At 38.3% G+C, this 27,450-nt stretch overlaps 2 protein-coding genes across 2 annotated transcripts in view; one reads left to right on the top strand and one right to left on the bottom strand.

Annotated features, from left to right (window-relative positions):
• Positions 1-27,450, top strand: part of LOC306859227 (coiled-coil domain-containing protein 171-like) — a 472,225-nt gene that overhangs the window by 158,133 nt on the left and 286,642 nt on the right. The gene's annotated exons all lie outside the window — the stretch shown is intronic.
• On the bottom strand, positions 98-25,845 carry LOC306859253 (uncharacterized protein). The gene is made up of 6 exons (XM_079400195.1): positions 25,729-25,845; positions 10,670-10,771; positions 6,840-7,307; positions 1,358-1,384; positions 1,160-1,258; positions 98-1,080 (listed from the first exon to the last, which is right to left on the bottom strand). The coding sequence occupies exons 1-6, from the start codon at positions 25,737-25,739 to the stop codon at positions 186-188; spliced, it is 1,602 nt and encodes a 533-aa protein (XP_079256321.1). The 5' UTR covers positions 25,740-25,845; the 3' UTR covers positions 98-185.

Genomic DNA, 27,450 nt, shown 5'->3' on the forward strand with positions numbered 1-27,450 from the left:
GAATGTATCAATCATTTTCAGTCTTAATATTAATAGTAATCTTTTCAATTTATCTGATAACCCTGTTAATTCAGTATTTTACATGCAGAAACATGGGTAATGTGCTGTGCTTGATTTAATCCTTCAACAATAAAAACAATTATGGAAACATTTTAATAAACATCATTTCATGCACATTTCTATATCTAAGGAAGAAATGGTTTCTCCAAAGCATCCTGGGTCTCATTAATTGTCTCTTTTCCTATGGATAAGGAATTGTACATTTTTTCCCAGGCCTCCAGCTCAGATCTCCACAGAGTTACCCTGGAGCGGATGATTTTAGAGACCTTGCTCTCGCTCCCTTTTGCAAGACTTTGACTTTCTATGTAAATAGAATAGCCATCTAGACCAATACAGAGAAAATTCAAAACGCCACTTATACGTCTAACAGCGCTTACGGTCTTCAACATTTTCGCTTTTGCCAGCTGCTGTGTACTAGACAGGTGGACCGTTTCTAAGTCCACCATTACTGCTTGAATTCCTCTTTCAGATTTATCCAATGTAATAGCTGCAAATCCTTCAAACACATTCACAGTCGTTCTAAGCGCTTCTCTAGTTAAGTGTGTAATTTTCCCAGCATCAGCTGAACTAGGCTTCACTAAAGGTCCTTCATTGTTGATAGCTTCTTTCAAGCAGTCTTCAATCTCTATCGTATCATCCATGTAACTCTTCATATAGCTTTTTGCATCGTGCTCATACTGACTGTTGAGTGCTATTTCAGTACTATCTGTTACAAGACCATCTACTGCACTAAGACCCCCCAGAGTGGCCCCTGCCACAGTAAGACCCAGTGATGTCCCTGCAGTGACAGGGACAAGAACAATTCCAAGCAAAGACAAGACACCCCCTACAATCCCCACTGAACTACCAGCCACAGTGGATATACTGGCTCCCTTCTTCATTCTGTCCAGATGAACTGCCGTGTCCTCCAGATCTTTCAGGAGCTGCCACATGTTAGAGCGTCTTTGATTGAACACTTTAATGAATTTCTGAGCATTTTTTTCCTGAAAGAGGAACGCCAGCCGAGTGTGCTCGTTCGTCCTGGAGAAAGAAGACAGAGTCAGTCATATAGTTCACAATCCACCACTTGATTTAAAATTGTCTGAGCTTGAGGTCTTACCTGATTTCATACAGCTGGTTCAAATGATCAAGCATTTGATTCTTGTTGTTCTTTCTTGTGTTCCAAATGAGGCACACTAAAGGTTGACCCGATTTACATCTGTACAGAATTTCAGTGTAATTAACAAAGACTTGTCGCCGTTTTTTTTTTTATCATCTCAATCTTTAATGATGTGAGAAACATATACAGTATACTTACTTATAGATGTCTCCATTCAAAACTGATCTGTTGAGAAAACACGAAGAGAACAATTTAAGAATGTTAATTAATTATGGTATTCAGTAAAAAAGTGATTTAATGCTGTTTTAAAGAAACAGACCGAAATTTAAGTTGTAAAATCTTACACTTCTTCATAGCTCTCAAGAAATTTGTGTTCACTCAGTATAGTTGTCACACCCCTGGACTGTTTGTGTTGGTTTCTCCCTCATGTGCCCATATATGGTTGTTCCTGTTCCTGTCCTTGTTGAGTCATTATTTGTTGATCTGTATCACCTGTCTGTCTCCTTATCTACCCTTTATAAGTTGCATTCAGTTAACTGTTTGTCGGCCGATCTTGTCTATGTGTACGTGTATTCCTATCCTTCCTATGGATTTACCTGATGTGGATATACCTGTTTGAATCACATTAAAGATTTCATCTTTGAACTTTTGTCTTTGTGCTGCGCCTTCCCTCACATAATGTGACAATGGTACCTTTAGACCCTTTGCGCCATCTGATGCATTGACATCAAATCTGGTGCAAATCTTGACTTAATATTGCTAAACTGAACAACTCCATTTAAATATGCATGTTTACTCATACAAAGGACAGTGCTTTTCCAGTGCATTTGGCACATGCTTAACTCTTTCCCCGCCAGCGTTTAAAAAAAACAAAAAACTAATAACTTGCCAGCCACCGCCAGCATTTTACAAAAAATCCATGGCCCTCAGAATACTTTGTTGTATGGATATCTGAACATGCAATACATCGAAATAAAGAAGAGAGCCTCTACTTAAATTAAAATAATAATAATAATAATAAAAATCTGAATGACACAAACAAAGTCTTTAATCAACACTTGAGTGTAGGTATGTTTAATAAAAAATAAAAAAATTGAGAGCTGAGAAAATCATGTTTTTTTCAAATACTATCTGAATCATATTCAGTACAACGATCAAAGCATGGATGCAGAAGGTGGCTTCCATCAGCGCTCCCAAAGATTTCACAGTCCTTTAACAACTTCCTGGATCAACATTTTACTTGGTAACATTAGGCAGTTTTCATTTATATGCTGTTTATTTTTGATGATTGCATTATTTTTCATATACATATGCTTGCATACGAGATTGCTCGTTTCTGCATCTTCCTTGCCTGTGTTTTTGATCGGGACGTTCTATCTAGACTCATTCACAAGATGTGAAATAGCGCCCGGTATAACAGTGAGAACACGGAAACCCGGAAAATTCTGTTTGGTGGAAAAAGAGTTAAGATTGATTGTGACTGGTTTGTGAAAATAATGCAGGCTCTTGCACTGAAATAGCATGTGAATTCACCCCTCAATATTTTAAAAAAGCCGGTCCAGTCTTTTCATTGCAAAAAAAACCCCCAAAAAGCAATATGCATTACATTTATGCATTTATCAGACACTTTTATCCAAAGTGACTTACAGTGCATTCAGGCTATACATTTTTTTTTTTTTTATCAGTATGTGTGTTTCCTGGGAATTGAACCCACAACCTTTATTATTATTATTATTATTATTATTATTACTGTTATTATTATCAAAGTTATTGTTGCTGTTATTATTGTTTAAAATTAAAAATGTAATTTAAAAAATAAAATAAATAAATGAAAACAATAAAATAAAATAACAGATTTCATAAGGGTCCGTGTTCATTCATTTTTTGATTTAATATTGAAAACAGAAACATGAGAAAACGGCACCATTTACATTTTTTGTTTTTCAAAAACATGAAAAGAGAAGAATTTGCCTTAATTTTTCATTTTTACATTCAGGGGTAGAACATGGATAAACAGCTTGAATGTTTGATTTCCATGTGCGGGCAGGAATTCAGTGCCCCTTTTCACTGATTGGTCAAGCAAAAATGAAACCGTGCCGTCATCATGTCGTCTTCAGTTCTGTGCAACAGAATAAGAGTCCTCTGCTGTTAAGGCGTTTATTGTAACTCCTGCATTTCGTCTCTCTCATCAAACAACCAGACTAACAAATGGCCTGACACGAACCATACTGGGGCAGCACCTAGGCAGGGAGTACTTCTGTGTAGGAATATATCCTAAATGGGAAATATTAGGTGCTTATTGAAGCAATATGTATGTACCTCAGATCTGCAGCCACATTACCCTTTTGGTCTATTTCTTTGATCCAGTTATCAAAATCTGTGTGGCAAAGCTGTGTGAGATATACATTATAGTGAAGCGCAGACCAGTATCGGTTTTAGTGTGAATATAAAGCTATCTTACCGTTTTGATTATTATTTCGAGTTTTTTTTTTTCATAGAGAAGTTTATATGATACTGTCATTATCCGACGGCATGTTACACATGTATATAATACATGCTATTTTTATAGAAAAGAACATTTTTCTAACTTTATAAAATATGTGTCACCTTTAATATTAAATTCCTGAATTTAGTCAATATTTGAAAAATATGACATTATAGGTGTTACTAATTAAATCAGTACCAGCCAAAGCCATCTTTGCACTGTGGCACAGAAACTGCATCTTAAGTTGAATTTAGATGTATTTACACAATTAATGCTGCTCAGTCGGCAGTAAATGCATTAACACAGCAATTGCATTACAGAATGAGATTAATGTTTTAAACAAAATCATTCTGAATAGCCTACAGAAATATGAAATGAGTGACAAAATGAAACAGTTGGATACATGAATTATGAAGGTTACATCACCAGTAGGTGGCGGCAAGTCATTGTGTTGATGAGTGAGTCATACAGTCATCAATTCAACCGATTCGTTCAAAATTGTGATTTGTTCAGGAGCAAAGCATTCATTCAAAGACTCGGATTCATTCAAGAATGAAACGCCTGTGTTTTAAGTCAAATAAAGCACTGTTTTGCGTCTCAAATGAAATCAATGTATACTTTATTTACTATATTTTTTTTATTTATTTTTTTAATTGCAAAAATAATAAAGAATACAGTTTAATGGAAAACAAACAGAAAAGAACAGTATATACAAAAAAACAAAGTACCTTTCAATAATAATAAAAACAAACAAACAAAAAACGGATTAATACATAGAAAAATTTGGCAGAAAAAAGAGAGATAGAGGGCATACAAATAAAAATACAAATATATTAAGGGAAAATCTTCAATTTAGCACAAATTCTTGAAGTTTAATCAATGTATACTACTCATTATTAATGAAACTGTACTGTCTAAAATAAAAGTTATTACTGCTGTGTATTCACACTAAAATCAATACTGGTCTGTGCTTCACTATAATGTAAATGCATTCACCCCATGTTGTCCAGTGCGTCACACAGCTTTACCACACATATTCTGATAACTGAACAGCTAAATAAAATGTGCGGTGCGCCAAAGAAATAGACCAAAAGGGTAATGTGGCTGCAGATCCGAGGTACATACATATTTCTGCAATAAGCACCTAATACGGCAAGTAAATAGACAGTCTATGCCTACACAGAAGTAAGCCCTGTCCATTTGTTAGTCTGGTTGTTTGATGAGAGAGACGAAATGCAGGAGTTACAATAAACGCCTTAACAGCAGAGGACTCTTATTCTGTTGCACAGAACTGAAGACGACATGATGACGGCACGGTTTCATTTTTGCTTGACCAATCAGTGAAAAGGGGCACTGAATTCCTGCCCGCACATGGAAATCAAACATTCAAGCTGTTTATCCATTTTCTACCCCTGAATGTAAAAATGAAAAATTAAGGCAAATTCTTCTCTTTTCATGCAAAACAAATTTTTTTTTGAAAAACAAAAAATGAAAATGGTGCCGTTTTCTCATGTTTCTGTTTTCAATATTAAATCAAAAAATGAATGAACGCAACGTACACAATCAGGGTATCTTCCATCCATTCCATATCAGTTTTCAAAGCAAAAAACGGAAAACGAAAAAACGGATCTTTTTCATTTATCATGTTTTGCCTTATTCAGATATATACTTAAAACTATGTTTTTCTATTCTGCAAGAATTTTTTTTTTCTTCTAAATAACAGATTTTAGAATAAACGGAAAACGAAAGTGTGGCTTGATTTCTCATGTTTCGTTTGCGCTTCACAAATCGGTTTATAGCTTTGATATTTCATTCGCACACGTGGGCGGCGCTGAAACGCCCCTTTCATCTGATTGGCCAAATCGCTCCGCCTTCAGTACAGGCTTTAAATTCTCTCAGGCAGAATAAAAGTCCGAATGAATGCGGCGCAGAATATCACACTTTAATAACACATTGTCTGAAACCACCTCTCACTGTTACCTACGTTGAAGCAGAAATATAATAATGTGAGCTAGCCTATATAGGCTATAGTATGCTAACACATTATTTCTTGGTAGCATTGTATAATAGTCGCATGTCCCATTGATAAATTATGTGCAAAAATTTCTGTTCATTAATTACTTAATTAATTAAACTAGTTTACTGGGCGACCAGGGTAGGCTATGACAGCTGTCATATCATACATGCCCAGCTGATGCAAATCATAGAATTTATATCTACACAGAAGAAAGCGCTGTCTACACCCTGCCCCGGAACGGATTGTATTGAGCTATTAATTTGTCTGGTTATTTGATGAGAAAAAGATTAAATGTAGTTGCAATAAATACAATACAATACAATACAATACACTTTATTGTCCCCAATGGGGAAATTTGTCTTGGACCCTGGAGCCCACATACACATACACTGATCAACATTACATTTCATGATTACATTAAAACCCCCATTCCAAACTGCAGTAAGAATCATAACCAGCAAGGGTTACATAAATTACATATTTAAAAGTCTAATTGACATGGGTACAAAGGACTTCTTAAAACGAATATATCTGCACATAGGCAGCCTATATCGTCTGCCAGAAGGCAACAACTCATACTCAGGGTATAAACTATGTGAAGGATCAGATAATATCTTGGTGACCTCCTGAAGGACAGACTGCTCATAAGATGATTCCAAAGTTTGATATTCCCCTTTTCCTATTATTCCCATTGCCGTCTTTACCAGACGTGCCAGTTTGGCTTTAGATTGAACTGTTTTGTTTCCAAACCAAACAGTGTAACCGTAATGCAATACACTTCCAATTACAGCCTGGTAAAATAGATACATTACTTTCTGCTGAACCCCAAAAACTCTCAGTCTTCGTAGAAACACATCAAGAAGATGCAGCAGTGGAGGACTATTATTCTGCCTCGCGAAACTGTGGAAGAACTGATGACGGCAAGGTTTGATCTTCGGCTGACCAATCAGCAGAAAGGGACATTTAATTCCCGCCCACGTGTAGAAATCGAATATTCTGACCAAAATGACGTGAAGGCGATTAAATCATGGCAGAATTATAACTTTTCAGCAAATATTCGAATATTCGGACCAAAATATTCGAATATTCGGACCAAAATGACGTGAAGGCGATTAAATCATGGCAGAATTGTAACTTTTCAGCAAACGATTTCTTTTAACAGGAATATCAGAACTCACCTTCTCATTCTGTCACAAAGTTGCTCTGTGTTGAGTTTATAGTTGTTTAGCTGAAAGATCAGTACATTCACATTATCGAGTAGAGGCTTGAAGAAGGTTGTTGGATTTCTTTTAAAGTGGATGAGGCGACGAGCATCTATTCTGGCATCTTCGATGACTGGCTTCACTCCTTCAGGGTTCTCTCCACACAGACGGAAGATCTGTTTACTGAAGACATGGGTTGAGGTCACTGCTAGCTTCTCCACCGCATCCAGGAACGGCTCAAGTTTCTTCAGACCCTCTAAAGTATGTGTGAGGATGTCGCCGAGCTCCTTCTCCTGCTGATTTTCACTGATGTCTCTCATCTTCTTAAGCTCTGCCTCTCTCTCAGAGGTCCATTCCTGTTCCTGGTTACAGAAGTCTCTTACGGTCTCAATGTAACTGAGAGTGTCCTGGACATACTCCGTCAGACGCTCCTGTAACTGTGCCCTGTGCCGCAGAACAAAACAACAATATACATAAATTTATTGTAATGTATTCAAGTAACATTTTATTTTAAGGTGTTCTTGTTATGTTACATGTACTTACTATTATAATAACAATTAATTATCCATAATTACATGTAAGTAACCCTAAGCCAAACCTTAATCCTTACCCTAACCATATAGTAAGTACATGTAATTAATTAATATTACTTAGTACTTCAATGTATAATTACACTGTAACAAAGACACCTTGAAATAAAGTGTAATGTATTCATTATACTTTATTCCTCATAGGTGAAGGCGACTAGTATTGATGTAATATGTTTATAATGAGCGAATTTTAACATAACTGAGTCACGAGAAATTAATTTATCAGTACTTAAATTTGAAAACCAGACATCTTAATGTTTTCTGCTATTTTTATTTGATTAACTTATGAATTCGACCATTGCTCGGCTCCCATGGCATCATGGGATACCTACTTTGACCCCGAACGTGGGGTGTTTAAAAAGACGGTAATGCTCCCAGGTCATTATTAAACCATACTGCTTGGGTCAACATCTGTGTGTTGCACGTGAAACTTTGTTCTCAATCTTCTTTTTTACTAGGGCTGTGTATTGGCGGGAATCTGGCGATACAGTGTTTTTTTTTTTTATCTTGAATGAGGTGGAAAACATATACTGTATACTTACTCGTAGAATTCACAGTGGGATCTGCATTTGCATTTATCAGTCCCTGTAACATTCAGTATTATTGAACCACTTTTTGAGCAGTATGAGTAAAGAGGAAAATAAAGTGCTTACAGGATTCTAGGATTCTTTAGTTATTAAATGTAAAAAATGTAAGCTTTTATAAACTGAGCATATATATTTTTAGACCCTGCTTTAAAGGTTCACAGTTTAAGTTTACAATTGTAACTGTCCCTAGCCAGGCCTCTGTGGCTCTCTCTGATCGCCACCAGAGGGCGCCCTCACCCGAGTATTAACCAGTTCACGAACTCCATTTCCCATCTGCCCCGTACCTAGGACTAATCACTGCCAGGTGATCCTTATTATCTCCCCTACTTAAGCCACACTCACACCTCTGTACATTGCAAAGTCTTGTTTAGCCTGCCTGACATTTCTGAGCGTTTACCCTGGTTGTTATTTTGTGTATGACCCCGGACTGCTGTTACCTTTGTGATTCTCTGCCGCCTGCCTTACTACCTCTGCTCTTGACCTGTTGTATCCAGCCTGCCGCCTGCCCTGATCTCCGCCTGGTATTGTTTACGATTCTGATTCCTGTGATATTCCTGACGCCGTTGTATGACCTCTGCCTGTTTGACTCTGATCTTATTAAACATTGCAAATGGATCCGACCGCTTCTGACTCCGCATTACAGTAACATAGGCCTGGTTTCACAGACAGGCCTTAGACTAAACCAGGATTAGGCCACAGTTCAATTAGGACATTAAAGTTATTATTTGTAAACGTGCCTTTCATAGAGGCTGGGATTTAGCTAATTTTACGCGAAAGTACTTGATGAACAAATACAATGTTTGGAGAGCAATTACTCAGTATTGTCATCTCATTTTTGACTAAGATGGCTTTTAGAGGCTTTTCCATTGGAACTCTTCAGATATTGAATATTCTCAGAAACTTTTTGTTCTGAGAATTTCACAAATTTTGGATTTCACAAGTTTTTCAGTTTGTAGGCTTATGTTCCGCGTGGAATCGCAGAGATCGTAACGATTATATAGCTATAATTTTGTTAGAACTATATTAACGCTAAAATTAACATTAGGATGGATCCAGGACGGTGATGAGTCTGCTTACAGACAGGAGGTTAAGGAGCTGGCTGTCTGGTGCAGTCTCAACAACCTGGAGCTTAACACGCTCAAAACTGTGGAGATGATTGTGGACTTCAGGAGAAACCCCCCTGCTCTCCCCCCACTCACCATCATGAACAGCACCGTGACTGCAGTGGAGTCATTCAGATTCCTGGGCACCACCATCTCTCAGGACCTGAAGTGGGATATTCACATTGACTCCATTGTCAGGAAGGCCCAGCAGAGGTTGTACTTTCTTCACCAGCTGAAGAAGTTCAACCTGCCACAGGACTTACTGAAACAGTTCTACTCTGCCATCATTGAATCCATCCTCTGCACCTCAATAACTGTCTGGTTCAGCTCAGCTACCAAATCTGAACTCAGAAGACTACGGAGGGTAGTCCGGACTGCTGAGCGAATCATTGGTACAACCCTCCCCACTCTCCAAGAACTGTACTTATCCAGAGTGAGCAAAAGGGCTGGTAAAATTTGGTCCCAATTTTGGCTTAATCTGTTTTCCCTCATGAACTTTTCAAACAATCTTTGTTTTGCAATCTGCTTGGCACATTTTCTAAACCCTCACAAACCGCACACAGAGGTAGAGTCTGTAGCCTCGTCATGCAGAAGTCAGCCGGATATACTGATAGCGTTTAATGACATTGACCGGTTTAAACGCATGTTGAATGTTAAAATAGTGGTCTTCTATAGAACTAATATGGGGGCTTTGGTGAAGTATACAAAGACAGACGAACCACATCCTAAAACTATATTTCTGTACTTCCATGATAGCCATTATTTTCTGATTAAAAATCTAAAATTCTGAACTGTATTGTAAACTGTACTGAACTGTAAATCATGTAATTTTATGGGCATTGTCAACCCCACTCATACTGTATTCACTTTAGTTGTGCAGCTCTTACAATGGGTAATAAATGATGGCCTTAAATTTATTTTTAAAAATGTTGCAGATACCCTGTAAATAGTGAAATAAAATTCCTTTCATATTCATAGGAGTTTTTCCAATACACAAATACCAATCTAGTTTTCTATATTAATAAAGGGTCTTTTTTGGGCTGGTTAAATGTATTTTCGGGCTACCAAAATCTGAAGAGTACCTGCCCGAAGGGCTACCAGGGATTTGAAAATTTTGCGAGCCCTGATCCTCTTGTATACCTCCAGAAAAAAAAGACAGTGACTCTGTTTACTGATTTGGGAAAAGAAAAAAAAATTGTCTGCAAGGCTTTTAAGAAACCACTCACTTTAAAGTTATTAAAAGCAACGACCTGTTGTTTTAGAGTTAATTTTATGTTTGTGTGAATTTAGCTCTTAATGTTTCCCATAATATCCCACTCACACATTAGCAATACCAGAAGCTGAAAAGAAGAATAACTGAAATCAAATTCGTTGCTGATAAGAAAGTCGGAGTCAAAAGAAAGTGACAGTTGATTAACCAACAAGGAGGGTTTCTTCTTCCTCTTTTAAGTGTTAGTCTTTTTTATTACCAGTTTGATCACGTCTATTAAATAATACCTGGGATGGAACACACTGAAATGATGTACCTGGTTCCGAAGAGACTGTCATATGAACTAAAGGCTGGCACCGCACTTGATGTGGAGAATGATCTGGATACGACCATCAGGAGTATTTTGCACAGGACTGATCTGGAACCACATAAAAATGCAAAAATGCAGAGGTTTTTAACATTAGCTAAGCTAGGGCACAAGGAGACCAACACATTAACATTACGGAGTGTCTATTTATACTAAGTGCAAATAGCCCACCTTGTTAGCAAAGGCTATTTACACTAACTCCACCCCCCAACGTGTGATTGGGATTGTTAACACTACAAAAGACGCCTGGTAAGTAACAGATTTGGTAAAGCGCATGCCGTAAACTGCCTTTTGGTGAACACTTTTTTTCGGCCTTTTCAAATCTCATATATCAGAAAGGCATTTATTTTCAAAATAAAGTTGAAAATAAAGTATCGGTTAGGGTAGGTGTAGGGAGAGTTTATTAAATAAGATAGCATCCATTTAATAATTCTAATTATGACTATAATTTACACTCAATGCATTATTATTGCATATTGTTTTATGTACTACAATACTGAGGTGGAGATAATTGCCTCTATTTGCAATAACTATTATAAAATTGCAGAAAATCCTGTTATTTTAACATGCAAATAGCCGCTTCCTTAACATGATCACTTCCATAGGGTTGTAACGGTATAAGATTTTCACAGTATGATAATCGTCTCAGAAAATATCACAATTTTACGGTTTATATTTAACAATAGTTCTTATCAGCTTACAATGACTCTTAAAAGAATAAGAACAAGTTATTTGAGTGAACAAATCCTTTATTGCAACAAACTTGAAACCATTTTAATGAAAGTATTGAAGTCTCCCTTCTGAATAAATAAATAAACAAATAAATTAAAAACAATAAAAAATAAAGCTATAAGCCTTATGTATATCTATATCACAATTTATCATTTTAATTAATGTTTTAAATTGTTATCAAATGAAAATTTAACAACTTATTTTTGGCAAAGTGCTGCACAACAGAGGTATACTGAGTTAAAACAAACATTCAAGATTTTTATTCGTCACATACACAATTGTACAGAATATAATCAGCAGTGAAATGTAAGTCAGGTCCGCTCCATGGACTGCAATTATATGTAACACAAACACAAGAGAATATATATAAATATAGCCTAGATATGAAAAAAAATGAAGTAAAAAATAAAATATAAGATAAAATGTGCAATAAAATAAATGTGCAGGACAGTATACTGTAGACTTAATAATAATATAAGCAGGAATGTGCAAGAAGTACGTGAACAAACATGATATTCTTTAATGTTTAAATAAATTAATTATTATAAAGAATAGTATTATTGTTATTATAACCTTTAAGTACATTGTACAATGCTAATATATTTCTGTCATAACTTCAAGTTTAATCAAACCTTTATTTTGATGGGTTGTAGCGGACCTTTGAGTTTCAGAGTGTTTTTTTTCTCAAATAAAACTAGGAAATGTTTAATTAGGTTTTCTCTTAGAGCAGCTCTGGTGATGTTCATGTTTAGGCTGAAAACACCATTAGCGTCATGTATGCTTACTTTCGTATGTACTGTAGTAGATAAAACGGCGTCACTCAGAGTGGTAAGGAGATCCAACCAATCAGAAACCACTTTATTGGTGACGTTGGGATATGAAGGTAGATCAGTAGCAAAACTCGAGAGCTTGTTGATCTGAATGTGAGAACTTGTCATATTAACATTCGTATTTGTAAGTTGAAATTTACCCTCACAGCTCTGATCTGAAAAGCAGAATCTTTCGATTTGCACACACAGACAAATCAAAGTTGCAGATTAATAGTTACAAATGTGTAGAATGACATTCACATAAACAAAATGATACACAAATGTGTACTTTTGCACTTTACTTCAGTTTCGCTGTAAAACCTCAAGTTAGAAGAATGGCATCTACGCTAATATCAGTCTGCTTCTTTCTTATTCCGAGGTGACCATAGCCACCCAGATCCAGTCCGTATCCAGTCCAGATGGTGGATCATCACCCAGAGATGACCTCTACAGCCCTGAACATCAGCGGAGACCAGGACACCTAGATGAGCCCCAGAGATGGATCATCAGTAAGGAACTCGTCCGTCACCTAGACAGCCATCGGTGCAAGACCACAGGAACCTGATGAGTCTCTGCAATCTGACTCTGCTGCAACATGGAACACCCCCCCCCCCCCCCCCCCCCCCCGACTGAGCCTGGTTTCTCCCAAGGTTTTATTCTCCTTTTCTGTCACCTATGGACTTTTGGTTCCTTGCCGCTGTCGCCTCTGGCTTGCTTAGGTGAGGACACTTAATTTCCAGTGACATCATATACCATTTGAACTGAACTGAGCTGGATGATGACATCACTGAACTCAATGATGAACTGCCTTTAACTGAAAATTGATTGTTTACAATACTGCATTATTGGCACACTATTGTCCTTTTTAATACTGTTGCTTTGATACAACCTGTATTGTTAAAAGCGCTATATAAATAAAGGTGACGACTTAAAGCACTAGTAATGTATTATATATTTTGGATCTTTTTTTTCTGGATGTTATATATTTAGCTTTTATATAACATAAATAATACACTGAGACGATTGTGGTGTCAACTCACTTATTTACTGAGAACAAAACTCTTTTCTTCATTGATAACATAACATACACACGGCAGTGATCTTGAGCGCCCCCTAGTGCGCTGAAACATTAAGCGAATACATCACATTTTCCTCCCCACTTAGTGTTGTTGTAATCATTTCGGTAACAATGTTACATAAACTTAACATAGACAAAGATGGATCTCTTTCTTTTAAATTAAACTCAGCACCATGACTGTTAACATGCAAACAACGAAATTAGTTTATGCCACCAAGATAAGCCTTAAGGGCTAAACCGTACTGGAGGCTTGATGGTACGTTCAGGATAGCGCTTAGTCTCTTTGTGTGGAGTGTGTAACACCACCTCATTATCCCAAGTGGCTGAATCTTTCAATTGTGCTAATCCTGTTGGAATTTGATCAAGACTAGGATGTAATGTCTCTCCTGAGATTGGATGTTCACACCAATCTGTCAGATTCCCCTCAGGGACTTCAATGGTCTCTGGACCAACCTCATCTCCATTGTCGCAATCATCCTGATGTGCCAAAATCTGATCAGCATGACGCCTCCAGTGAACTGAAAGTCCCACATCGACAGTGTATGATACTGGGCCTGTCTTTACAGACACCACACCAGGCATCCACTTCTTTCCTCACTGATAATCACAAACTAATACCTTGTCCCCCACTGCAAATGTTCTTTCTTTCGCATGAACTTGACGTCACTGGCACAGTTTGCCTTGAGCTTGTTAGACCACAGAGGCAACATTTGGCTTCAACAGATCAAAGCGGGACCGCAATCTACAATGTAGAAACAACATAGCAGGTGACTCCTTTGTGGTGGCGTGCGGGGTGTTTCGGTACACCAGTAGAAAGGTGTCCAACCGTTGTTGAATGGAAGTTGATCCTTTTGAACAACATAAAGCCCGCTTTACTGTCTGAACCATGTTTCTCGTTTGGCTCTGTTCGAAGGCGGTCGCATTTTTCTACCCTCCCTATCCTGAACTTCCCTGCTTGCTCTCTCGTATTGTCTTGTCCTTCTTAAGAGACTCTCGCTGCACTATTTACAAAACCGAAATTATGGATCTGATCAACTGGTCTCTTAACGCAATTGACACCATCTTCTCGACTAGAAGATCGGGATCTGGAGAAACGGAATGTCCTGCTGGGACGTTTGCTGCTGGCTACACGATGGACGCATGGGAGAGATGGCGGGTCGTGTGTCTGGCGGCTTTCTCCGTGGAGGACATTGAAGACATCTTCTTAATCGGAACCATGATAACTGGGCTTCTGCTGTTTGGATTAGGTGTTGCCCTAAACTATCGGAAAATTAAGGAGACGGGACTGGCTATCCAAAACCTCTCAAGGCTGCCCGTCATGATTGAGGCTGTTGGCAGAGCGGTCGCCTCTGAAACAGAGACGATTAACCGCAATATGGATTCGATCACGGCTAAGCTCTCGGCTTTGGAAAGGAAAATTGATGGACAAGGAGATCAGAATGGACAATGAGAATAGCTGTGAAACCAGAAGACAGCTGTTCGCCCAAAGTCAAAACAATCTTATCTCTTTCCGGCTTCCCAAAACAGAACGGCTTGGCAAGGCCGCTCTGGTATCAACTCTCCTGTGAATACTGCAGGGAGACGCTCTTTCTTCCCTCCCCCATCAAACACCTTGTTATTGTCGGGTGCTTGGGCTCTGGCCAAGGTCGTTTCCATGGCAATTGCTATGTCGCACCACAACCTGCGAACTGAGACAACTGGTTTGGAGTACTGGCGCAACGGATTTCAAGGCATACGAACTCACACGAACTTACACATACACACACTCATACGCTCATATATACAGATTGTCATCCACCTCCCTACCCCCATCCCACGCCTTCGTCGCTTCATCCCGTCAGTTGATAACGGGTCTGTGTTCGCGCTGTAATGGCTGCAGGCCGGATGGCTGTTTCGTCTGAATTGGATTTTCTATGCAAGTTATGTTCCTGTGTTGACTGTGCTCTATGCTGAGGTTTTTGTCTGTTCTCACACTGCACTCTCGTTCAGGAGCGTAGTGTGAGGACTATTTTTTTCTCCTCTCTTTCCTCATGTTGTGCTGTATTCTCTTCTTTATTGCATTTCGTTGCCTTGTACCTACATGTGCAATGACAATAAATTGAATCCAATCCAATATGTTCCGCCAAGCCATTCGTAGCTGGGTGAAAAGCTGCAGAACGTGTTTGTGTCCCTCCATTGGCCTTGAGAAATATCTGGAACTCCTCGGAGGTGAACTGAGGTCCGTTATCACTAACCAGAACTTCTGGGAGTCCATAACGACCAAACAGTGTCCTCAGCACATGAATGGTCTTAGCAGATGCAGTTGAATCCATCACACACACCTCAGGCCATTTGGAGTGAGCATCTACTACTACCAGATACATGTGTCCTTCAAATGGACCTGCAAAATCCACGTGTCTGCATTGCCATGGTGACTCTGGCCATTTCCTCGGGTGTAAGGGTGAGGGTACAGGGGCTTTTTGTGTCTGCTGGCATGTCTGACAGGTTTTCGCCAACTGTTCCACTTGAATGTCAATTCCGGGCCACCAGACACAACTACGTGCAACCGCCTTCATCCTTACAACACCTGGATGTCCAGTATGGAGTTCTGCCAGTACCCTGGATCTCAGCTTAGGGGGAATGACCACCCTCCAACCTCACATGAGGCAACCTTGCTGCGTAGTCAATTCATCCTTCCTGTTCATATATGGGGCAAGCATATTATTTGCATCCGTGACATTTAGAAAACGCCCAGTTGCCACCATCTCCATTACTTGTGACAGAATGGGGTCAGCCCTTCTCTCTTTACAGACATCTGCACACAGTACTGGTACAGCATCCAGCTGTTTTACTTGAAGTAACTCCACCGTGTCCAGCCTAACTTGAGGTGCGGTTGGCAACGGTAATCGTGATAACCCATCCGCATTGCAGTGGTGTGCACCGTCCCTGTACTGGATATCGTAATCATAGGCTGCACACAGCAATGCCCAGCGTTGCAACCGAGCTGCAGCCATGGATGGAATGGCTTTGTTGGACTGAAGATGGTTGTCAACTGACGGTGATCTGTAAACAATGTAAACTTCCGCCCGTACAGATATTGGTAAAATTTCCGTACTCCAAAAATAATACTAAGTGCCTCTCTTTCGATTTGAGCATAATTTTGCTCTGCTTTACTTACTGTTCTTGAGGCAAAGGCAATTGGTTTTTCCTGTCCATCCGGGAGGATGTGCGAGATGACCGCACCAACACCGTATGGTGATGCGTCACAGGCCAGTCTGATTGGTAACTGTGGGTTGTAGTGTGTCAACACACTCTGTGACAGTAACAAGTTTTTTGTTTTATCGAATGCATCTTCACATTCCTGAGACCAAAGCCACTGTTTTCCTTTGCACAGAAGAGCATTGAGAGGGGCTAACACTGACGCCAGATTAGGGATAAATCGACTGTAATAATTTAACAGTCCCAGAAATGAACGAAGTTGTGTGATGTTCTTTGGTGCAGGTGCATCATGATTGCCCTGACCTTTTCAGGTGACTCATGAAGACCCTGAGCATCAATGATATGCCCCAAGTACTCCAGTGAGTCTTTAAAGAACTCACACTTCTCACGCCGGACACATAGCCCAAATTCATCCAGACAACTGAGGACTGCGTCCACATTTTTGAGATGTTGCTCATCATCTGACCCAGTCACTAATATATCGTCTAGGCCTTGTAAAATCTGATCCATTGCCCTTTGGAAAATTGCTGGAGCCGATGCAATCCCAAAAGGTAACCGACTGTAACAGAACAGACCCTTTGATGTGGTGATAGTGAGGCACTTACGTGAGCTTTCTGTCACAGGAACTTGTAGGTATGCATTTGAAAGATTTAATTTAGTGAAGCTCTGGCCCCCTTCTAATGATGCGAATAAATCCTCTATTCGTGGGATTGGGTAACGCTCAACACAAAGGGCAGGATTCACTGTTACCTTAAAATCTCCACAAATCCTCACATCCCTATTCTTTTTTACAACTGGCACAATCGGTGTGGCCCAATCGCTGCATGTCACAGGGGAGATGACCCCCAGCTCCAATAGTCGATTTATCTCAGCCTCAACTTTTGCCTTTAAAGCATAGGGGACATTGCGCGCTTGGCAAAATCATGGCTGGGACTGTGGCTTGAGTGACACTGTGGCTTCGATGCCTTTTAACAAGCCCAATACTTTCCTGAAAACATTTTTGTGTTTTGATAGCACTGTCTCAAGTGCATCTTTGTTCACACTCTTAATATCACGCCAGCTCAGCCTGATTTTCTTGAGCCACTCTCTGCCGAATAGAGGTGGGGCGCTTTCTTCCACAACATAAAGTGGTAATTTCGATTTTTGTTTGTTCAATTTCACTTTAACTTCGATGACCCCTACTGGAGACACCACTTCTCCTGTATATGTTTTCAGGATCACATCAGTTGTGCACAGTGGTTTATGTGCTAATTGTGCATTGTAAAGTTCTCTTGAAATTAGGGAAACAGCAGCTCCTGTGTCTAATTCCATTTCCAAGATTTTTCCCTCTACTTTTGGTTTAAGACAAATGTGTGACAATTCTTCTTTCTTAGTCATCACATGAAGTGCAAGCTCTGTATCCATAGTGTCATCGCTTGATGAATCTTTCACATCCATCTGATGCACTTTCTTTTTCCATTGGACATTTTTCCTCCACTTTGACTTTACATTATCCATCGTGTGTTTCCCTTTAATTCTGCACACTCTGGAAATGTGGCCTTTTTTACCACAGTTGTGGCACTGTTGGTCTTTGAAATAGCAATCTCTCTCATTGTGGTTCGTTCTTCCACAACGGTAGCACTTGTTTCCCCCTTTCTCTTGCAAGGACAGTGCATTCACTTTCAAAGAGCCACTTAACTGCTGAAATTCTCTTGCGGCCGTTTCCATAGACACTGCAATCTCTACCGCCTTTTGGAATGTGAGCGCTGCTTCCGTGAGTAGCCGTTTCTGTATGGACACCATTTTCAGTCCGCACACAAAACGATTGTGCAACGCATCTTGCAAATGCATCCCAAATTCGCAGTGTTCACTCAGTGTTCACTGTTTTCAGGACTGCGACATACTGTGCTACTGTCTCTGTCTCATGCTGACTGCGGTTATGAAACCTACATCTTTCTGCAATCACGATCGGTTTCGGAGAAAAATTATCTTTCAAAACAGTCACAATATCATTGTATGCTTTCGCACCCGGCTTCTCCAGGGTGATTGAAGTCCGCAGCAGTCTGTGTAGATGAGCCCATTACACTCAACAACACTGCGCCTTGTTTCTCTTCTGAAATGTCATTTGCAGAAACAAATTGTTCAAACCTTTCTATGTAGATAGCCCACTGTTCGACTGACTCATCAAAGGGATCCATGTGACCGATAAACACAGCCATTTCGTCGGGTGTTGTTCCACAAATTCAAATTCACAAAACAAATGTTTTCAGTAGTCGGTGCTTCACTTCACACTCAGGCGTTCGGAAAGACAATCCTCGTCGCCAATATGTTATATATTTAGCTTTTATATAACATAAATAATACGATGAGACGATTGCGGTGTCAACTCACTTATTTACTGAGAACTCTGAACAAAACTCTTTTCTTCATTGGTAACATAACATACAAACGGGAGTGATCTTGAGCGCCCCCTAGTGCGCTGAAACGTTAAGCGAATACATCACACCAGACATCATTACACACACATCCCACAACATGTAACAATGTGACACCACATGGCATCACACACACATGTAAACAATTAATCCAATTTTCAACCGCTTTCAATCAAATTTAACATTAATTTTATGTTAATACTACTTATATATGGAAGTAGGCGATTTTGGACCCAGGGCTTTAGGTTTGCCCTTTTAACCTCTTAAGTGTCACCCTCCCCTTTTTTTAACATAGTGAAAGTGCACTATTCAAACTGAAATTGTTATAATTTATTTTATTTATTTTATTAGTTTATTTGTCAGGGACAATGTACAAAATACATCAATCTTATGAAAAGATGCTTTGTACCAGAGTTAGCAAATGCTAATGTCCATCTGCTGTCCCCGGGCAGGTGCACATAATATTAAAACATTACATTACAAATAACTGTCAATAGCACTATCAAATACATGCAATACTAATTGAACAGTGATCCTTTAAAACTAATCAAATATTTAAATGAAAAACTAATCAAAAAACCATCACAACCTAAAATATGTACAACATAGTCAAAAAACATTTACTTCAATATTACATTTATAAACTTTAAGTGTAGTGATGCTGACACAGCTGATTATCAAGGATATATTTCTTTAAATTTCGAGAGAAATTATTCAAATCTACAGACAACTTTAGACTGTCTGGAAGTTGATTCCATTGTTTAATGGTTTTAAATGAAAAGGCTGTCTGTGCAAAGGCAGAGAATCTTTTCGGGACAGCACAGTTTCTGTGAGCAGTGGAGCGGGATGTTCGGCTCGTTTGTTCAGAATAAAGTTTTATGATTTTTTCATTGAGGGTGGAGCAATGTTATTAATAATTTTGAAAACGGTTCTTAGATTTGTATATCGAATTAAAGAGTCAAAACTTAATATTTTATATTTACTGAGAATATTGCAGTGATGATAGCTAGGGGCTTTTCTGTCAAGCACCTTTAACGCCTGATTATAAACCGATCTGAGCGGTTTAAGTGTGGTCTAGTTGGCCTGAGACCAACAGGACAAACAATAAGTGATGTGCGAAGAAATCATGGCATTAAAATACATGAAAGATGCATCAGTTGTCAAACTATTCCTAATATGTCTAAAGGTGGAAATATTGTATTTAATACAGTTGCACATTCTTTTAATATGTTTTTTAAAACTCAGGGTTTGGTCCAAATGGACACCTAAATATTTTATCTCTGTCACAATGTTAATTTTTTGTCCATTAACATAGATGTTAGACGTATCTTTAACCTTTTTAGACTTAGCAAAATAAATTCCAACAGTTTTTTCAATATTTAATGTTAAGCAAGAAGATTTAAGCCAATTACTTATTTTGTCCATGGCTGAGGACAATTTAAGGGCTACTTGCTCCCATGTACGTAGATGACGACATCATCTGCGTACATGATGATGTCTATGCCCTTGCACACAGCCGGAAGATCATTGATGTAAATACTGAACAACAATGGTTCCAGGATTGATCCTTGCGGGACCCCAGTTGTGCCGGGCTTCAGAGAGGACAATGCATTATTTACCCTCACACATTGCATCCGATTTGAAAGATACGACTGTATCCAATGCAATGTCTCTATGGATAGATTATACTTAGAGAGCTTAGACAGAAGGACACGGTGGTTTACCGTGTCGAAGGCTTTTCTCAAGTCCAAAAAGTCCACAGCACCCACCGGGCCCCCTCTGTCCAAGTTAGCCTTTATGTTTTCTATCAGATAGCAACAAGCTGCGTCAGTGGAGTGGTTACGACTAAACCCGAACTGCATGGAATGCAACAAATTATTACAATCTAAGTGATCAGTTAGCTGCTCTATGATGGCTTTCTCAAGAATTTTAGATACTACAGGTAATATACTAATAGGCCTGTAGTTACTTACTTCATGTTTGCTTCCAGATTTATAGATTGGGGTTATAACTGCTGTTTTAAAGACACTGGGGAAAATACTCTCATCAATAGATTTATTCACAATATATGTAATAGCTGGTGTTAAAATCCCATGTTTTTTAATGAGAGAGCTGTCAAGTCCCCAGAAATCCTTAGCTTTTGAGTTAGATAAAGATTTTATTATTTTATCTGTTTTAGAATAATCAATGTGTTCAAAACATAAAAACTCATAATCATATGTGGAGGGCTGCGGTGATGAGCAAGGATAATGCAATCCAGAAGCATGTTGGATAATTTGATTCACTGAATCAATAAAATAATTATTAGAATAATTTGAGACTGTTAGACCATCCCTATTTTTTTCCTCATCTATTTTCAACTCTATTATTCCACTCTTAGTTTGCATCTTTCCAGTTAATTTGTCTATAGTTTGCCAAAGTTGTTTAGAATTACCCTTTGGTTGTTTAATTATATTTAAAAAAATATTGCTTTTGCTTGTCTTAGCTGTTGAGCGACTTTATTTCGAAGTTCATTATAGATCAAGCGATCAGTTGTAAGTCCCGTTTTATAGGACTTTTTTAATACTGAATCTCGAGTTCTCATCAATTTCCATAGATTATCATTTAACTAAGGTAGAGGGATTTTGCCTTTAGGCTTTACCTTTGTTCCTTTAGAATGTTTAAAGACAAGCTGTTGAAACATCTTTATCAGCTCACTAGAAGCTGCATTACTGTCTTTATCATTTACCATTTCAAACCAATTTATCTTTCTTATTTCATTATCAAACCTCTCAATATCTTTCCTGGGGATATAAAGTACAGATTCATTAGTATCAACCTTATTTAAGTTTCGGTAATGCGCTTTTGACAGTTTCCTTGCAACTAATGTTAAATTATGACCAGGGAGACCTGTTATTAAATTATAAACTTCACCGATACGGTCAGCTTTGTTAGTAAAGACTAAATCAATGAGCGTTTGAGATGTTTTGATAATCTGAGTTGCTTTTTCAATCATTTGTGTAAAATTGAATCTGAGTAATCTCCCTTAGTTTTTTTCTACCATTTTTATCAATCCAATTTATATTAAAATCCCCCATGAGAATTATTTCTTTCGCATCACATTACTTAGGTGATCAAAAAATACATTATTTGATGTCGGAGGCCTATACAAAACAAGAACAGCAAATGACATTTCCGGAGACAGCCTAATTTTTTATCCCCACACATTCCAAAACATCTCCCACTGATTCCATATGTACACATTGAAAACTGTCCTTGACATAAATCATTACTCCGCCCTCTTTGCCATGACCACGGTCACGCCTGTAGATGTTGTAGCCTGGAATATAGACAGCACTATTTGAAATGGTGGATTTTAGCCAAGTCTCAGAAAGACACAAAAAGTCAAGGTTGGAATGTGTTAGCAACTGTTCAAGTTGTTCAGATTTCGATACAGCGCTTCTTATATTTAGGTGTCCCCCAAATACACCTTTAGGTTTAACCTTTGGGTCCCAGAGTACTTTGGCATGGTTAACAGTCTGAAATAGTCTTTATCTCTGTTGTTTGATAACAGCGTTTGAGTGACATGGCATGAATAGATGAACCGAGTCACATGCTGCTCCAACTTTCTCCACAGCGCCATTTCGTTTGTTTACCCCAGTATCCGGACAAAATTTATCTGTACGTAGTGTCTGTGCCAAAGCACCCGACAACTTTTTACGAAATGTCTCGGTACCATCTGGGGAAGGCGCAGATTCTGGGGAACAACCTGCGAAATTCAAGGTCTACGAGCGTTCAATTCATGAACGCTTTTGAATACAGACCTGGGGTTGGTCTGTTTTTAAAGGTGCAGTGTGTAGATTTTAGTGGCATCTAGCGGTTGAGGTTGCGAATTGCAACCAACGGCTTAATCCCGCTCACCCCTCCCTTTAGAGAAGCTACGGTGGTCGATACAGGGCTACGATGTTGTAGTCTGAGACCGCAGAGAGCATAGAGGTTTCTTTACAAAGGTAAATTAAGGAATTATATTTACTTAATCATTCAATAAACCGATGTTATTGCGAATATTACTGCTACGTGTTCATCCTTGTGTCAGTGTTTTTTCGCAAGAACAACAAAACGAAACACGAGTGACGAAACACGCACAGTTTGTCTGTTAAGGGCTACTGTAGAAACATGGCGGCGACTTCCATGTGAGGGGACCCGCGGTGTATGTAGATAGAAATTGCTCAATCTAAGGTAATAAAAACATAACAGTTCATTAAGTAAGGTCTTTATATTCCTCTGAAAACGTAGTTATGTATAATATATTGCATTTCTGTCTATAGATCATCCTAAATATTACACAGTGCACCTTTAAAGAAGACAATGAGCAAATTATTGCAGCAGTGAAATCATTTAAAAAAAAAAGGATAAAAAAGTTACAGAAGTTTAAATTTACTGTAAAGAAAATGCGCTGTACTAGTTTTAATTTATATAATAGAATATAGAAGTTGATAAAACAAATTTGAGGTTCCTATGCAATTTTGTTTAGGCGTTATACCACAAACCCACAACTCCACTGCTCCATTGAATTAGTTTGATGCATTTTTTCTGACACAGATCTATACATTTCTCTGTCAATATTACTTCTACCACACAATAACTACCAGATATGGAAGATTACAAAAAGTTTTGATTCTAAAAGGAGGTAATACATTTTGTAATATGACACCTCCAACATGCTGAATAATATTCTGTTAATTTATACAATGATTTATAGTCCTATAATTAAATTTATTAGTTCTTCAGTCATCAATGAAAATTAATTGCATCTTTATTTCAAGCATTGACTTTCAAAACCAACCTGGGTCATTCCTGGGATCCGATGCCTTTTGTGTCCCCAGATCATGGGCGTCGCTAGACCCCATTTACACGTGCCCCAGTAAAAATCTGCTGTGCCCCAGTAAAATCTCAAGTTTGAGTTCTAATTTTCTTTATATGTCAGTGTATTCATTTAGATGATGGCAATCCCGAAATAAAGAAATTAATCTATATGCAACAACCGAATCAAGGCTTGTAAAAGCAACTCAGTTTAACCGAAGACAAACTGGCCCATGCACGCAGAAGTCTGTTTATTTAACTGCAACTGCAATGCACACGTCGTGCATCCTTTCACACAGAAGTGTTAGCATGCAGTTGAGGTGGGCTATGAAAAAATTAAGACACCCAGTGCTCGAACGTGGGCTGGTACGCACCTGTACGCCTTAGCACCACTTTTATACTTTAACCCAGCGCACCATGAATTTTTCTGGCGTTCCGGGCCGCCGGCACTTCTCACATGCTGCCCTGTGCCCTCTCAATTTCCCCCAGCACCCAAACGCGGTTTTCCTTGCACATTGGGAGTACCGGCAGTTCTGTATTTCCACTTCAAACACTGGACAAAACTAAAGTATGTTTCTAAATAATATGATGATCTTATTTTGACTAAAATATTATTGGCTCCTGTAGATGGACATCAGATTTTTTTTTTTTTTTTTTCACAGAGAAGTAGAAGGGAGAGATGAGTCTGAGGGAGGAAAAACTTGATAAACAAACTCCAAACTCCAGTCAGGACTTCAGACATCAGATGAAAAGCATCAAATCCCAGGAAAACCTCTGTCAAATCTATGCCTATTGCAGTGAAAATAAACACATTTTTGTGTTCTGATGAACAGTCTTATGAAATTAATATTTATTTATATGCAAAAGATTTATTCAGAGTAGAATTAGAAAATCTGAGAAGCCTATAGGCTATCACAGCAGTCCTCAGGTCTTTACATTGGCTTCCAGTTACATTTAGGATTGATTTTAAAGTAGTATTACTCAAGGGCATGTTTGCTTTTGACATTGGTGGGGACATAAACCCAAGCTTTTGGCTGTTTATCGATTATGCCACACATAGTTGTAACCTGCTTTCCAGAAGAGATCAGATGTGCTTCAACAGTAGCCACATTCAAATTCAGACTCGAAACACATCTGTTTAGCTGTGCATTTGCTGAATGAGCACTGTGCTATACACGACTGATTCCACTGTGTGTATCCTCGTTTTTATTCTAAACAGTTTTAATACATTTTGAAACCTCAAAAACAAAGATTTTTTTTTTTTGGTACATTGTTTGCTAGGCAATATCAGTAATTGTTTTCTCTAATATATATATATATTATAAGTATTACATTTATTTAAAAATAAAATAAAATTAAGTTTTTTAGCTTGTCCCTCAGAATATTGTCCACCCTATTATATTTTACTACTGGCCCTTTAAATGAAAGTTGGAGAAAATAAAGTACATCATATCAAATGGCTGACATTATTTCATTGGAGGGAAATCAACTAGGGAAAGTGAGTGAGAGCCTCTGTTTTGTTAATTGTCTATTTTTACTTATTTTATCTTTAGCATTTAAATTAAAAGTAGCATTTTAAAAAAAAATTACTTGACAGACCTTCTATGTTAAGCATTTCTTCTCATTTGTTTCACTTTGTGGGCCACAAGAAAAATATTAAGGTAATAATTTAAGCCAGTTATATACAGACTATATGTTGAAATAGATAAATAATTAACTCCTCTAGATATTAGAGAAAGCTGAACATCTTAAATTCATCTGAGGATGATGGCGTTACATGGTGCGATTAACATCTGTAACGTTACTTCAATCAGGCTGAATGCTTTTCTTTTTATTTGATATATTTTGCCGGCAAAGTTCATTACAAAATCAAACAGAATATTTATTAAGTCCCCATGCCTGCCTGCAGATATTAAATTGGCATTGTCAACTCACCTGGTGTCCATGCCTTAGTATTATCAAATCTGGATTGAGAAATCACAAAAGCATAAAAAGTGAAAGCTAGAAGATCTAAATGGGAGTTTTATATTTATGGTCTGGTATTTATGCAGGACTATGGCCCTGGGTTAATGTCCCTCCCTCAGCTGTTCTGGACGTCCTTTAGAAAACTAAATGAAACCATGAAGATAGGGACTGTCTACCAAATAAAACACGAAGAGAAAAGAGTTCAATGGCTCTAGTATTAACCTAGTCTATATATTTTTTTTGGTTTTGCTTTTGCTCCAAGGACTCTTATTTGAACCCACAGGGCGAATTTGTTTTGTTTCAAAGACTGAAGGATGAGATTCCAAGACATTTTCGACAATGCAATTTTCTTCTTAATACTAAAAAGACTGAGAGTGTCATCTTTGGACCCTCTTCTGCTTCCAAGGAAACTGTACGTACACTGTAAAAAAAATTGCTGTAAAAACAGCCATATTCTGAAAGTAAAGTAAAATCCTGTTTTTTTCATGACAACAGCAAAATCCTGTAAAAACAATGCATTCTGGGTAATATTTGTTGTTCTTGAGAAAGTACACTGTAAAAAACTGCTGTAAAAAAATGGCCATATTCTGACAGTAAAATCCTTTTTTTTTTCATGACCACAGCAATATCCTGTAAGAAACAACTTAATTCTGGGTAATATTTCTTGTTCTCCAGAAACAGTGTTGGGCAAGCTTCTTGGAAAATGTAGTGAGCTAAGCTACAGCAACATGGCAAAAGTAGTTTACTACATCCAAGCTATGTAAAAAAAAAAATCATTTTTATATTGAAATGACATCATACCAAGTCAATCCTGTCTGTCTGCTTGACTGACAGTTTTATTGATCACTGAGAGAAGTTTAATTCAGTTTAATTGTTTAATCAACAACTGTTCCAAACCAATTTGGCAACAAAATCAGTATCATGTACGGGGCCAGATTTACATTATATTGTGACCTACCAAGCACCAGAAACCTCCTAGTGCTAGTTGGTATTGTGGCTTTATTGTATACATATACATTTATATAAATGGTAACACTTCACAATAATTTTTATTAGTTGACGTGTAGTTAATGCAGATCCATATGCAAGGCTTATGGCTTATGGTCAAACACACAGGCAGGGTCAATCAACAGCAAACAGGTATGGCAAGGGCAAGACACAGAGTAATCCTAGGGAAAGCGTGGGTCAACGATTGGCGAACAATCTCCAACAGGGCAAGGCAAGGGTTAATCCAGGATACACGGACAAGAATCAAAACACTTGAAAACACACAAAGAAAGGCAAGACTAAGACAACTAAGTGGGTTCCGTATCGCAGCTAAAACTAGGAGAGTTATAAACACAGAACAATACTGGAACTAAACAGAAAACACAGAATGGCCCGGTTAGGTAACTAACACTAGTGCTATACACAGTACTATACTCGGCATCAGGGAGAGAAAGTCCAAGGTGAGAGTGTGTGATCATTATTGTGAGATAGATTAGTGCGATCAGCTGTGTGTGTGTCGTCAGTGCAACGGACGATGGGAAATGCAGTCCAGTGTGCTGTGTGTCCTGAGAGTCAATATGACAGAAAGGCGACCTCTGGTGGCTATCGGGCGGAAGGCCACAGACCGGATTCGTGACAAATGTGAACTAAGAATGAACAATACTTCTGCAGCATTTATTAATGTTAATTTCAACATTTACAAAT

The sequence above is a fragment of the Barbus barbus genome, assembly GCF_936440315.1.
Source record: "Barbus barbus genome assembly, chromosome: 40".
Lineage (NCBI taxonomy): Eukaryota > Metazoa > Chordata > Actinopteri > Cypriniformes > Cyprinidae > Barbus > Barbus barbus.

Excerpts from the sequence above, each read along its gene's own strand:
- LOC306859253 (XM_079400195.1), bottom strand. Across the intron at positions 7,308-10,669 it reads GACAGTCTCTTCGGAACCAG|GGCACAGTTACAGGAGCGTC; the intron begins GTACATCATTTC and ends TCTGCGGCACAG. Across the intron at positions 1,081-1,159 it reads AACCAGCTGTATGAAATCAG|GACGAACGAGCACACTCGGC; the intron begins GTAAGACCTCAA and ends TTCTTTCTCCAG.